The sequence below is a fragment of the Orcinus orca genome, chromosome 20, assembly GCF_937001465.1.
Source record: "Orcinus orca chromosome 20, mOrcOrc1.1, whole genome shotgun sequence".
NCBI classification, from domain to species: domain Eukaryota; kingdom Metazoa; phylum Chordata; class Mammalia; order Artiodactyla; family Delphinidae; genus Orcinus; species Orcinus orca.
In genome coordinates this window covers 47,380,287-47,394,561 of record NC_064578.1, presented here as the reverse complement: position 1 = coordinate 47,394,561, position 14,275 = coordinate 47,380,287, and the positions used below count along the sequence as shown (strand labels likewise).

The window sequence follows — 14,275 nt, the reverse complement described above, 5'->3', positions numbered from 1 at the left end:
GAAGACGGGTTTAGGTGAGTCGGGGGAGGGCAGATTTAATACATCAGTCGGGGACACCTCCGTGGAGAGGGGAACATCTGAGGGAAGCCCAGGAAGAGGCCAGGGACGAACTCGGGGACTCGTGGACATGTGGGGGGAGGACCCCCTGGCAGAGACGGGCAGAGGTTCAAGGACCAGCAAGGTGGCCAGTGTGGCTGGAGCAGAGGACTAAGGAGAGCAAGGAGATGGTCAGGGAGACAGTGGCCTTCGTGGGCCTCGGAGGGGAATCTGGCTCTGAATGTTGCTTTTACCCACACGACAACCCTGTGAGGTGTGGCTGTTGTTACAGTCTGTTTTAAGGTAAGGAAACAAGGGACTTCCCTGGTTGCGCAGTGGTTACAGATCCGCCTGCCAATGCAGGGGACACGGGTTCGAGCCCTGGTCCGGGAAGATCCCACATGCCAAGGAGCACTTAAGCCCGTGCACCACAACTACTGAACCTGTGCTCTAGAGCCCTCGAGCCACAACTACTGAGCCCACGTGCCACAGCTGCTGAGCCCACGTGCCTAGAGCCCGTGCTCCACAAGAGTAGCCCCCACTCGCCGCAACTAGAGAGAGCCTGCGTGTAGTAACAAAGACCCAACGCAGCCAAAAAAATAAATAAAATTCAAGAAAGAGGGCTTCCCTGGTGGCGCAGTGGTTGGGGGTCTGCCTGCCGATGCAGGGGGCGCGGGTTCATGCCCCGGTCCGGGAGGATCCTGCGTGCTGAGGAGCAACTAGGCCCGTGAGCCATGGCCGCTGAGCCTGCGTATCCGGAGCCTGTGCTCCGCGGTGGGGGAGGCCACGGCAGTGAGAGGCCCGCATACCACAAAAAAAAAAAAAAAAAAAGAATAAGGTAAGGGAACAAGCTCAGAAGCCAGTTATCCACCAGAGGTCACCAGCTAGTTAAGTGGTGGAGCACGGGCCCCACTCAAGAGTCCAGACCCAGGGACTTCCCTGGCCGTCCAGCAGTTAAGACTCCACGCGTCCACTGCAGGGCGCATGGCCTCGATCCCTAGTTGGGGATCCCGTGTGCCACTTGGTGCGGCCAAAAAAAAAAGGCCCAGACCCAGAGCCCTCACTGTGCAGACAAACACTGGAGGTGCCAGTGCATTCTGGACCTCGGGTCCCTGTCTGTGAAAGGAAGTGGCCAAGGCCTCTTGGTTCTCTCTCAGGGGTGATAGCACCCCCTGAGGGGCTTTTGGAAATGGGTGTATTTTCAGTTCTGAGTTGACTGATCCCCACCCTCCCATTCAGGGGTCAGGAGCCAAGATCACGCTAGCATCCAGCAAGGCATAACGTCCCCACAGGTGGGCCACGTGGCTGCCAAGTCCTGTGTGCCACTGACGTGTAGGGTTTTATGACACATCTGGGGGCCCTGTGCTGCACACTTCACATGCTTAAACTGGCCCACACGGTGCCCACAATTGCCCCTTTGAGCAGGTGTCATTTTCATCCCCAGTAAACAAGAAGGAAATGCATAAATATCTTTACCTTGAAGTTACACTCCGTGAAGACGCGCAGGAGAGCACAAACGGAATAGTGTTTTCTTCTAAGAAGCACGATTAAATGGCATTAAGTGGAATGAAAAAACTAAACCCCTCTCAGTTTATTACTTGGTAATATCAGGCTCCGTTTAATGTACCTCTGATAAGCTCAGAACAGGGCTGTTTTGCCTGCCAGAGTGCCAGCACTTTGAGGCCTGAAGGCCCCATCCCTCCCAATCTCGGGCTATGTGATGGGGCTGCCTCCTAACCTGGGTGGGCCACTGAGAGGGTGCCTGGGGAAGAGGACCTTTGGGGTACCAGAGCTGCCTGCTCCATTCTCCTCCCCCACGAGGCGGAGCCTGTGCAATGAAGCCAAGAGCTGGGGAGACCAGACTATTTTATCTGAGGCCCTCAATCCAGTTCTCCCTCAGCTTCCCTTTTGTGGTGTGAGGCAGTCTGAGTTGGATTTTGCCATTTGCTGGCGAAGGAGCTCTGGGGGAGGCTGCTGTTTACACTGTATGATTCATTTAGTCTTCAGAACTGCTCCAGGTGTGGGAGAAATTAGTCCCATTTTGCAGATGAGGAAAAGTGAGGCTCAGAAGGTACATGGGCAGAGGTTACACAGTGAACTTGGAGGAGGAAGGCCTTGGAACCTGGCTTTCTCTAATTCTCTACCTATCACCCACGTTGTGAAGAGAATATTCTGCAATTTGGAAGCCCGCCGAGCTTCCTCGGATTCCCTCTTCACTGGCTCTGAGGTGTCCGGAAGCACCCCGGGGGGCACCCTGTCACTCCGGCCCGTCCCTTCCGCCTTCCCACAGAGACAGACACAGGTTTGGCGGCAGGAGTGTCTGGTGTTTAATCGCTGTTTGCGGCCTCCAGGAAGGGGGGTGCGGGGGAGGGGGAGAACCGACTCACTCCCCGTTTTTGGACGCTGCTGCCGCCGCCGCCGCCGCCTCATCCACCTGGATTCTCCACTCCGACCGCGGACGCGCTGGGCGGCCGGCCCCTGGGTTCACAGTGGGGACCGCAGGGGCAGCTAGGGCGGGTCCCGGGAGGCGAGGTAGGCGGCCAGGGTAACCAGGGCGGCCGCGTACGTGCACACGCCCAGCCCGACGGCCAGGACCCCCAGCAGGAAGGCGCGGCGGGAGGCGGCCCCTGCCCCCTGGACGTCCCCCTTGGCCCAAGCCTTGTTGGTCTGTGGAGGCGTTGGGCAGCGGTGACTCAGGTATCCCCTCATCCCACCCTGCTTCCCGCAGCCCGACCCCTCCCCCACCCAACACACCCACGTATTCATTCATATGTTCCAAAAACATAGAGAGCAGCTACTGTGGGTCAGGCACAGTTGGGCACTGGGGATACTGGGTGATTAATGAAAATATGCATATATTACTATATGCCACAGTTCTAACTCGCTGAGCCTCACAATGACCCTGAGGCAGGAATTATTCGTTCCCATTTTACAGATGAGGAAAATGAGGCACCAGGAGTTTAAGTGGCTTGCCCACAACCTTACCAGAGGGTGGCAGGCCTAGGATTGGAGCTCAGGTTCTTAACCACCACTCTGGGCTGCCCTCTGTGAAAAATGCCTCATTTTACCCCTGAATGTTTCTATGTAAATCCTTTCTCCATCACTTTTTTTTCCCCCCCAAGCATGCCTCCTCTTTTTTTCTTTTCTTTCGAATGCATTTTTCTCTTCTCTATCCAACCCCCTCCCAGCTCCACCCACAGACTGACCTTCTGGGCCAGGCAGAAGGCGGCAATGCCCACGGGCCAGAAACAGCACAGCATGGAGAAGAGAGCCAAGCCAAGGTGGTCGTGGGGTAGGAGTGGGGAGAGAAGGCCGCCCCCATCCCAGTCCGAGTCACTGTCACTGGATGACACATCCTATGGGCAGGAGACAGCCTAAGTGGTCATCTCCACCCATCCTCCTTGCCCCACTGCTCCACTCCCCGTGCCCCCAAAGACACCAAGAGAGAAAAATGTTCCAAGAGGTAGGCCCTTCACTTGCCCACATCCTGGATCCCTCTGACGGGAAGCTCTGGACCCTGTCTCCAGAGAAAAGCCTCACCCACACTCAAAAGCTCTGAGTTCAGTTTCAAGCTCACAGGTCCACTCATGGATACTACAGCCACTTATAAGCTCTGAGTTAAAAACCGCTGAAGTGGAGACAGAAACCAATGGAGACTGGAACCTGCAAAAAGATGGCGATTAGGGGAGCCAGCTCTGGTGGCCTAAATTACTAGGACAAACCTGCCTGCTGAAACTACAGGTTCTAGGTTAAAAATATATATTTTTAAATCTTGCATCAAATAGCTCACAAGATTTTAAGGAGTTACTGTAAAGCCAAAACTGAAGTGAAAATCAAAGTTAATTTAACAGAGAGGTCAAATGAACAGAGAAGGCCCCTTCCGCCCTGCAGGCATTTACCAATCCCATTTACCAATCCCTGAATGAAAAATTAACCTTTCGTTCAGACCTTGAACTAGATTAAAAATGATCTTTCACTGGTAGTACCCCCAGACAGCTGACAAAAGCAAACCAAATCCTCTCCTGAGGAAGGTACTTTCATTCTAGGCCTCAAAACAATTTTTCAAATACAGTGACCAGCGTGCAAAGATAACCAGGCAGACAGGAACCGTGGAGGAGAGCTAGGTAATAAGGCCCTCAAGGTCTTCAAATAATGGGATTCTTTGACACAAACCATGTCAAAGCGAAGCTTACTGCCACAGTGGGGCAGACCGTGTTTCCCAAGATGGCCACACCCATCTCTCCCCTCCCACATGCTCTTCTTACTGTGTGACTGATAATCTCATCAGGGGTGAGGTCTATGTCCACTTTCCTTGAGTCTGGGAAGGCTATGATTCATTTGTAATTGATAGAATGTGGTGGAAGTAATGCAACGCGACTTGCGAGCATAAGTCAGCAAAGGTGAGGCAGCTTCTGCTTTGCTGAAACACTCCTGCCGGAGGCTGGAGGCACATAAGGAGTCTTGGCTGCCCTGAAGGCGCCGTGCTGTAAGCCCAAACCAGCCCACGTGGGGAGACTCCTGCAGAAGCCCTGAGACTACATTAAGAGAGAGTTTAGTCAACCAGACCCCAGCTGCTTCAGACCCTGACTGTTCCAGCTCTAGCCACTGGCTGACCGCAACCTCATGAAAGACCCTGAGGCAGAACCACCCAAGTCCTTCCCAAGTTCCCAACCCATGGAAACCATGAGCCATGATAATGATTGTTGTTGTTTTAAGCTACTAAGCTTTGGGGTGACTTCTTATGTGGCAAGAGCAACTGGAAAACCATGTTTAGCAGATAAAAGACAAGCTTGACAAAATGCACAAGGAATAAGAAATTATAAAAAATGGCATTAATTGGAAAAGAGAGAGAGAGAGAGACCAGGGCAAACAGAGGCACAGAGATGCATTGGCTTTGGAAAGACATGGACTGATAGAGAACAGGGGGGTCAGAAATCAGAGGGAAGACAAACAGACACAAAGGGAACAAAGATGAGAGATGAATCTGGAGAGAAAAAGGTAAAGAAGCCAGGGGGGATGGAGAACAGGAAAAACCACACCTGGAAACCCAGGAAGGCCAAACGCAGTTGCGAAGTGAGACTCCAGGCCAGCAGCTGGCAGCTGGAGTTGGCCAGCAGCCTGCCAGATGTTGGCCACAGCTGGATTCACCTCCAGCCCCCTCCCCCAGCTCCCACTAAGGAGCCTACCTTAGTGGTCCTGCTCCTACCTCAAGGTCGGGGAGCCCTGGCTCCCCCAGTACAGCACTCACAGAAGGAAGAGATGGTGGCAGGAACTGCCAACCCCTCAGTGATTCTGCAAAGGCTGTCTCTCGAAAGGGAGGCCCTGGCTCAGGCTCGCCAGGCTTCTGGACAGGGGGCTCACCGCCTACACCCACCAGCAGAGGCTGTCGGAGATCTGGAAGACTGGGGTTGTCCATGGCTCGGGAGAGGCTCCCAGAGGGGCTTCCTGGGAGTAGGGGAAAGAAAAAGACAAGTTGTAGAAGTCTCACTTTTATCTTTCCCCTGACTCCTGGCTTTGGAGAGACTCCAGGCAGAGACAAGGTAGCTGAACCATCCTCAGACCCATTTTACAGATAGTAAAACCGAGGCCCAGAGAGTAACAGAGGTTGGTCCAAGTTGTGAAGAGAACTCAGGACTCTGAACATTCAGTTCCAGGCTTCTCTCTCCTCAGGCAAAAACCACACACCTGTTGCACATTTATTCCAAACCATGCCTTACACACTTACTTGGCCCATGAACTACACACCCATCCTGGGTTGACACTCTCATCCCTCTCCCCCACACCCAACCCCAATGATGCTTAGTTCACACACCGCCTGTGCCCCCAAGCCTGCACACTCTCAATACCTGCCACACATACCCATCCAGGCAAGCCCAGTCCCCACCTCCACCTGTGCACATTCACATCCCAAGGGACTGTTTGCATACTTGCCCCAAACAACACGAGCTCCCAACAGTCTTACTCACTCACCCTAAATAACTCCTTGCACGTTCATCCTAATCCCCCCAGCGGCACATATATGTACAGGCTTCCCACACATGCAGCCTGGACACTCTCCCCCGTCCCCATCACTTCCCTTGCACATCTGCCCAAACACCCGGGGCCACACACCCCTCTCTTTCTCCACCCACATCCATGGCTCACACTCACCCGCTCCGCTGACACCTCCTGTTTTACCACAATCCACCTTTGCACACTTCCCCCATAACACCACCAACCCACCACACAACTCAACCACGGAGACTATTCTCGCCCTCACAGCCCGCCTGCGGGGGTCCCCAAGTCTCCCGCCCTCAGTCCAAACCTGGCTTGAGCCGATTTCCTGGCCAAGGTTTTGCCTCCCTGTCCCCAGCGCCAGGACCCGGGAGGAGAGCGGTGCCCCCCAAGCTGAGCCTCTCACAGCCCACGGCTATAGGCCGGGACCTCCTGGGCTCTCCGCACCGACACCCTCCCCGATCCTGCCGCTCAGGGTGGGGGAACTCAGTGAGTCCCACGCTCCTAGGGGTCTGGGCCTCGGGGTACGGGGTCTGAGAGCTCCGCTGCGCGCCCCTCTCAGCGCCCCGGGCCCGCGGCGCACAGGGGCGGGGCGGTGGGCTCCCGGGCTCCGCCCTCAGAGGAGGCCGCGGTGGGCGGGGGGTGGGGTGGGCGGGGGGGAATGGGGCCTTGAAGGCCGATGTCAGCGCCCGGCGCTGGTCCTTGCCATCCCGGGTGCGGAGGAGCAGGCGGAGGTCTCCGAGGTCAGCGGGCCCTGACATCCCGAACCCAGACCCAAACGCTGCAGGACGGAGGACGGGGCGCCCCGATTCTCCAGAGCCTTCCTGGCTTGGCCCTGCTTCCACCCCACTGCCCTCCCCCGTCCCCAACAGTAAAAACAGCAACCCCGGCTAACTGTGGGCACGGTTCTTAGTGCTTTACATGTACACGTACACATTTATTCCCGAGAACGACCTAAGAGGCACTATAATTGATTGTCTTGTCGTGCCCAGGACGAAACGGGCACAGAGAGTTAGAACTTGCCTAAAAGCGTGCCGCCGGGTCACTGAGTGCAGACTGCGCCCGGCGCGGGGGTTAGATACCCTAAGTTCATCAACGCACGGACTCCTCTCAGTAGCTCTATTTCTATCCCTATTAGGCAGTTAAGGAAACTGAGGCTCAGAGATGTGTGCTCACTTGGCCAAGGTAAACGACTGGTACTAGGACCGACCCGCATATTGTAACCCAGGGCTGTATTTCTTGCCGGCCCAAGTGGAGGGGAGAAAGCAGAGGCAGAAGGTGCGACGGGGGCTTCCAGGGAAAGGGGCGGTGCTGGGAGTGGGCCAGGGATGGCGTGCTGCTTAGCAGGTGGTACAGGTGGTGGTTATGAGTTAGTGTTTGGACCCACACAGACCTGAGTTCCTTTACAGGCTCTTCAAAGCACTCGCTGTGTGACCTCTGGAAAATGGCATCACCTCTCTGAACCCCAATTTCTTCATCTGTGAAATAGCGTAAATACCCCCTGCCTCTTAGCTGTGATAACATATATAAAGCACTTAGATTAGGTGCCATAACAAATGTCCAACATTTGCCCCAAACTAGGCACTCTGAACGTGTTTGATGGTGTTTAGGAATATAATTGTTTACATCCGTCTTCATCAGTCTAATTAAGGAACTGTTCTTGCCCAGCAGTCCTCCACCTCCTTCAGGGAGGCCACCCAGCTTGCACCGGCTTCTCTTTCTCGGAAGCCCTCCATCTTACCAGTCCCAGACAGCCAAACTGGAGGATTCCCTTCCTGATGTGGGGCAGGCCAGCGTTCCCTCGCTCCAGGGCTCTGGGGCTCCGTGCCAAGAGTCCAGACGTTGAAGCTGGTACAGGCCCCACTCCTGGGGAGAACAGACGGTGTCTGGAAGTGACCTTGGCTCAGCCAGAGTTTCTGGCAGACAACAGGCAGGGAGACCCACAGGAGCATAGATGAGAAGGAGAGGGGGCAGAACTGTTTAATGGGGAGAGACACCCTTGTTACTCTGTATCTCCTTAACCTCGCTCTTATCACTATGAAACATATTACATATTTCTGCTGGTTTGAATCCTCCCACCAGTGCCAGCTCCAGCTTGGCTGGGATTTGATCTCTTTTGTTTACTGCTGTGCCTTAGGGCCTAGAACAGTGCCTGGCCCCAAGCAGGACTTTGATACATATTTGTAGGGTGAGGGCATGAATTCTCACCAGCCTCAGTTTTTTACCAAATCCCTGAGCAATGTGGGTCCCTTCGACCCCCTAGGCCACCGTAGAGATTTATTCACTTCCAATAGATCTCTCTGGCCACCATCAGCCTCATACAGTCTCCCCACCCCTTCCAGGATGTCACTAGAGGCCCAGGCCTCTTGGGGTTTGTGATGGTCCTGGAATATTAAACACAAAATTCCAGCCATTATCATCAACAGAAGCCTAAACCACTGAGTGAAAGTTTGATGAGGAACAGGATATTTATTTAGTCTCAAAGTACCCTCCCACAGATTACTTATTAATTACAAAGGAAAAAAAATAGTATTAACGGACAACACCAGCAGACACCACCTAAAACCAGGTGATAGAAGTTAACATCACCAGTATCGGGACAAATGAACATCGTGTGCCTCCTGATATGCACTGAAAAGGACACAACATCATTTCTGTGATGTTTTTCTGCCAAAAATGCATCATCCGAATTGAATCATGAGAAAACATGGGTCAAAGCCCAACTGAGGGACACGCTATAAAGTACTTGGTCTGTACACTTTAAAAATGTCAGTGTCATGAAAACCAAAACAATAACAAAAATTGAAAAGCTGGCAGCCAGTTCTAGATTAAAGGTGACTAAAGAAACATGACAGGGCTGCCCTGGTGGCGCAGTGGTTGAGAGTCTGCCTGCCGATGCAGGGGACACGGGTTTGTGCCCCGGTCCGGGAAGATCCCACATGCCGCGGAGCGGCTGGGCCTGTGAGCCATGGCCGCTAAGCCTGCGCGTCCGGAGCCTGTGCTCTGCAACGGGAGAGGCCACAACAGTGAGAGGCCCGCGTACCGAAAAAAAAAAAAAAAAAAAAGAAACATGACAACTAAACAAAGTGTGATCCCGGATGGAAAGCAGATGGTGACAAGGTATGTTATTGGGACAATGGGAGAAATTTGAATATAAACTATAAATTAGATGATAGTTTTCTATCAATCTTAAACTGATACTTGGGGAAATGTTAAACTGGTATTATGGTTATATAGGAGAATCCCCTTGTTCTTAGGAGAATTTTACTAATATAATGTTATGAATTATATTTACGAATATAATATATTTGCGTGTGTGTGTGTGTGTGTATGTATGCAGAAAAGCAAGCAAAAGAATTGAACAAAACCTCACAGAGGGCTTCCCTGGTGGTGCAATGGTTGAGAATCCGCCTGCTAATGCAGGGGACACGGGTTCGAGCCCTGGTCCGGGAGGATCCCACATGCCGCGGAGCAACTAGGCCCGTGAGCCACAACTACTGAGCCTGCATGTCTGGAGCCTGTGCTCCACAACAAGAGAGGCCGCGATAGTGAGAGGCCCGCGCACCGCGTTGAAGAGTGGCCCCCGCTTGCCACAACTAGAGAAAGCCCTCGCACAGAAATGAAGACGCAACACAGCAAAAATAAATTAATTCATTAATAAACTCCTACCCACAACATCTTCTTTAAAAAAAAAAAAAAGAATGGCAAAGAAAATTCAAAAGTTTTCACACTAATATATACAAAATAGATAATTAATAAGAACCTACTGTATAGAACTGGGAACTCTACTCAATATTCTGTAATGACCTACGTGAGAAAAGAATCTAAAAGAGTGGATATATGTATATGTATAACAGAAACTAATGCAGCATTGTAAATCAACTACACTCCAATAAAAATTAATTTAAAAAAATAAAAGAAAATTCAAAAAAAAAGTTTTAAAAAAAAAAAAACTTCACAGAAAGAGGAAATCCAAGGGAGAGAGGAACATTTAAAAAGTTACTCAACTAATCATTAGGGAAATACAAATTAAAATCACAGTGTGATACCAATATACACCCATCAGAATGGCTAAATGAAAGAAGACACCACCAGGAAGTGTTGGTGAGGATATAGAGTGGGGAAACTCTCATACACTGCTGGTGGGCATTCAAATTGGTCCAACCACTAGGCAAACTGTTGGGCAGTTTCTACTACAGCTGAATGTATCCTATGACCCAGCAATTGCAGTCCAATCAGATATGAACATATGTCCACCAAAAAACAAATTCCCATCAACAGATGGATAAAGTGTAGCATCTTCACACAGAGGAAACTGTATAGCAATGAGAATGAAAGAGCTACAGCCACATGCAATAGCATGGGATGAACTTCACAAACAAAACACTGAGCAGGGATTCCCTGGTGGCGCAGTGGTTGAGAGTCCGCCTGCCAATGCAGGGGACACGGGTTCGTGCCCCGGTCCGGGAAGATCCCACATGCCGCAGAGCGGCTGGGCCCGTGAGCCATGGCCGCTGAGCCTGCACGTCCGGAGCCTGTGCTCCGCAGCGGGAGAGGCCACAGCAGTGAGAGGCCCGCGTACCGCAAAAAAAAAAAAAAGCACCGAGCAAAAGACAGCAGACACAAAACAATGCATATTGCGAGATTTCATTTATATAAAGTACGAAAACAGGCAAAATTAATCCATATTGTTAGAAGTCCAGTTAGTGGTTTCCTTTGGGGGCATCCTGGAACAGGCATGAAGGGCATCCTGGAGGGGCTGGTCATGTTCTTTTCATGAACTGAGTTCTGGTTACCAGGTGTGTTCAGTTTATGAAATTTAATTCAGCTGTTCACTTATGATTTGTGCACTTTTCTGTACACTTCAAAACATTTATTTTTGAAAAAGAGCGAGTTAGATCTAAAGATATGGATAACTTTCCAAGATGTATCACTGAGTGAAAAATGCAAGATGTGGGAACTCCCTGGCGGTCCAGTGGTTAGGACTCAGCGCTTTCACTGCCGAGGGCCTGGGTTCAATCCCTGTCAGGGAACTAAGATCCCACAAGCTGTGCAGCGCCGCCAAAAAAAAAAAAAAGCAAGATGTAAAAGAATATGAACAGTCAGTCTGTTAATCAGTACAGCACTTCCTCAAAAAATTAAAAATAGAATTACCATATGACTCAGCAATTCCACTTCTGGGTGTATACCCAAAAGAACTGAAATCAGGGTCTTTTTTTTTAAAATAAATTTATTTATTTATTTTTGGCTGTGTTGGGTCTTCGTTGCTGTGTGTGGGCTTTCTCTAGTTGTGGTGAAGGGGGTGCTACTCTTCATTGCAGTGTGCGTGCTTCTCACTGTGGTGGCTTCTCTTGTTGCGGAGATGGGCTCTAGGCGCGCAGGCTTCAGTAGTTGTGGCATGCAGGTTCAGTAGTTGTGGCACGCGGGCTCTAGAATGCAGGCTCAGTAGTTGTGGTGCATGGGCTTAGTTACTCTGCGGCATGTGGGATCTTCCCAGACCAGGGATCGAACCCACGTCCCCTGCATTGGCAGGGCGATTCTTAACCACTGTGCCACCAGGGAAGTCCTGAAAGCATGGTCTTGAAGAGACATGTGTACGCCCATGTTCATAGCAGCGTTATTCACAATAGCCAAAAGGTGGAAGCAACCCAACTGTACATCGACAGATGAATGGATAAAGCAAATGGGGTGTATATATAAAATGGGATATTATTTAGCCTTCAAAAGGAAGGAAATTCTTTGATGACCATTTTGTAGTGTATAGAAATACTGAATCATTATGTTGTGCACCTGGAACTAACATGGTGTTATAGGTCAATCATACTTCAAAATAAATAAATAAAAATTGTCATATAATTAAAAACAAAAAAAAGGAAATTCTGACATGCACTACAGCATGGATGATCCTTGAGGACATTATGCTAAATTGTTCTAAATGAAATAAGCCAGTAATAAAAGGACAAATAATGATTCTACTCAGATGGGGCACCTAGAGTAGTCAAATTCATAGAAATAGAAAGTAAATAGGTGGTTTCCAGGGGCTAGAGGAAGGGAGGGATGGGGAGTTTTTGTTTAATGGGTACAGAGTTTCAGTTTTGCAAGATGTAAGGAGTTCTAGAGATCGGTTGCACAATTATGTGAATGTACTTAATGCCACTGAATTGTACACGTAAAGATGGTTAAAATGGTAAATTGTATGTTATGTGTATTTTATCACAGTTTTAAAAACTTTAAGAATAAAAAGTACAGGGACTTCCTTGGTGGCGCAGTGGTTAAGAATCCGCCTGCCAATGCAGGGGACATGGGTTCCAGCCCTGGTCTGGGAAGATGCCACATGCCGTGGAACAACTAAGCCTGTGCGCCACAGCTACTGAGCCTGTGCTCTAGAGCCTGTGACCCACAACTACTGAAGCCCGCGCGTCTAGGGCCCGTGCTCGGCAACAAGAGAAGCCACCACAATGAGAGGCCCGCGCACTGCAACTAAGAGTAGCCCCCGCTCACCGCATCTAGAGAAAGCCCGCACGCAGCAACGAAGACCCAACACAGCCAAAAATAAATAATTAAGATCAATAAATTTTTTAAAAAAGAATAAAAAGTACATAAATATTCAGTGTGCTTCTCGTAAAAAAATGTAAAATATGCCATTTCAGTAACAACAACATAAACAATAAAAACCATCAATAATAACAAACATTTATAGTGCTTCTTATGTGCCAGGCCCTGCTCTAATTTCATTAGGCATTTGTATTCGTTATTATTGCTGCATAACAAATTATCCCCCCAAACTTAGTGGCTTGAAACAACAAACAGGGACTTCCCGGGTGTCGCAGTGGTTAAGAATCCTCCTACCAATGCAGGGGACAGGGGTTCGATCCCTGGTCCGGGAAGATCCCACATGCCGCGGAGTGACTAAGCCTGTGTGCCACAACTACTGAGCCTGCGCTCTAGGCCTGTGCTCTAGAGCCCGCGAGCCACAGCTACTGAAGCCTGCACGCCCTAGAGCCCATGCTCCGCAACAGGAGAAGCCACCCCTCGCCGCAACTAGAGAAAGCCCGCGCGCAGCAAAGAAGACCCAACACAGCCTAAATAAATAAATAAATAAACAAACATTTACCATCAGACAGTTTCTGTTGGTTAGGAATCTGTTGATGGCTTACCTGGCTGGTTCTCGCTCAGGGTGTCGTGAAGCTACAGTCAGCATGTTGGCCAGGTGCAACAGTCACTGGAAGATTTGATGTGGCTGAAAGATGTCCTTCCAAGGTGGGTCACTCACATGGTGCTGGTTTGTTGGCACGGGGCCTCGGTTGTTCTCCATTTGGGTCTCTCCGCTGGCTGCTTCACTGCTGTCACAAATGGTGGCTGGTCTCTCTCAAAGTGAGCCATTCAATAGAGAGGTGGATGAAGAAGCCTCAATGCCTTTTATGGCTTAGTCTAAGAAGTCACACAGCAACACTTCTACCATATTCTGCTGGTTAGAAGCAAGTTACAAAGTGCAGCCTATACTCAAGAGGAGGGAAATTAGGCTCCACCTAGTGAAAGAAGGAGTGTCAAAGAATCTGTGGACATATTTTAAAACAGCTTCATACATTCATTAAATCCTGACAATAATCTAACAAGGTGGGTACCATCACTCATTCTCACGTTACAGATGAGGAAACTAAGGTACAGAGAGGCTAAAGGTCACACAGAAGAGCTAGAGCTAAGACTTAAATCCAGTAGTTGAACTGGGAAGCATTTTCTTAATCACTAATGTCAACCAGTGGGAAAGAAACCAACTGAAGAAAAAAATATTTAAGAAGGAGCATTGTGTGAGACTTTTGTTTGTTTTTTGGCCATGCCACGTGGTATGCAGGATCTTAGTTCCCCAACCAGGGATCGAACTCCATGCCCGCTGAAGTGGAAGCGCGGAGTCTTATCCACTAGACCGCCAGGGAAGTCCCATGTACGGGACTTTGATGACTGGTTGGACGTGGTAAGTGATGGAGTTGAGGATGACACCCATAACCTCCATATTCCTTTGATACTGGGAGATGTGTATCCAAGAGAGGCAGGACAGCAGGAAGTTAAGAACATAAGGTGTGGGGACGGAGTGAGACAGAGCTATAATCAATTTGGGTTTTTTAAAAATAAATTTATTTATTTTTTATTTATTTTAATTTTGGCTGCGTTGGGTCTTCGTTGCTGCGCGTGGGCTTTCTCTAATTGCGGCGAGCGGGGGCTACTCTTCGTTGCGGCGCGCCGGCTT

The 14,275-nt window shown here is 50.2% G+C and overlaps 1 protein-coding gene across 1 annotated transcript; it reads right to left on the bottom strand.

The window, feature by feature from the left end:
* Positions 1–2,011: 2,011 nt before the first annotated feature.
* Positions 2,012–6,616, bottom strand: TMEM91 (transmembrane protein 91). Its single transcript, XM_004271247.3, has 4 exons — positions 6,341–6,616; positions 5,243–5,481; positions 3,243–3,392; positions 2,012–2,703 (listed from the first exon to the last, which is right to left on the bottom strand). The coding sequence occupies exons 2-4, from the start codon at positions 5,450–5,452 to the stop codon at positions 2,545–2,547; spliced, it is 519 nt and encodes a 172-aa protein (XP_004271295.1). The 5' UTR covers positions 5,453–5,481; positions 6,341–6,616; the 3' UTR covers positions 2,012–2,544.
* Between the last annotated feature and the right edge of the window lie 7,659 nt (positions 6,617–14,275).

Excerpts from the sequence above, each read along its gene's own strand:
- TMEM91 (XM_004271247.3), bottom strand. The coding sequence starts at position 5,452 with ATGGACAACCCCAGTCTTCCAGATCTCCGACAGCCTCTGCTGGTGGGT. Across the intron at positions 3,393-5,242 it reads CAGGGCTCCCCGACCTTGAG|GATGTGTCATCCAGTGACAG; the intron begins GTAGGAGCAGGA and ends TCCTGCCCATAG. Across the intron at positions 2,704-3,242 it reads CCTTCTGCCTGGCCCAGAAG|ACCAACAAGGCTTGGGCCAA; the intron begins GTCAGTCTGTGG and ends ACGCCTCCACAG.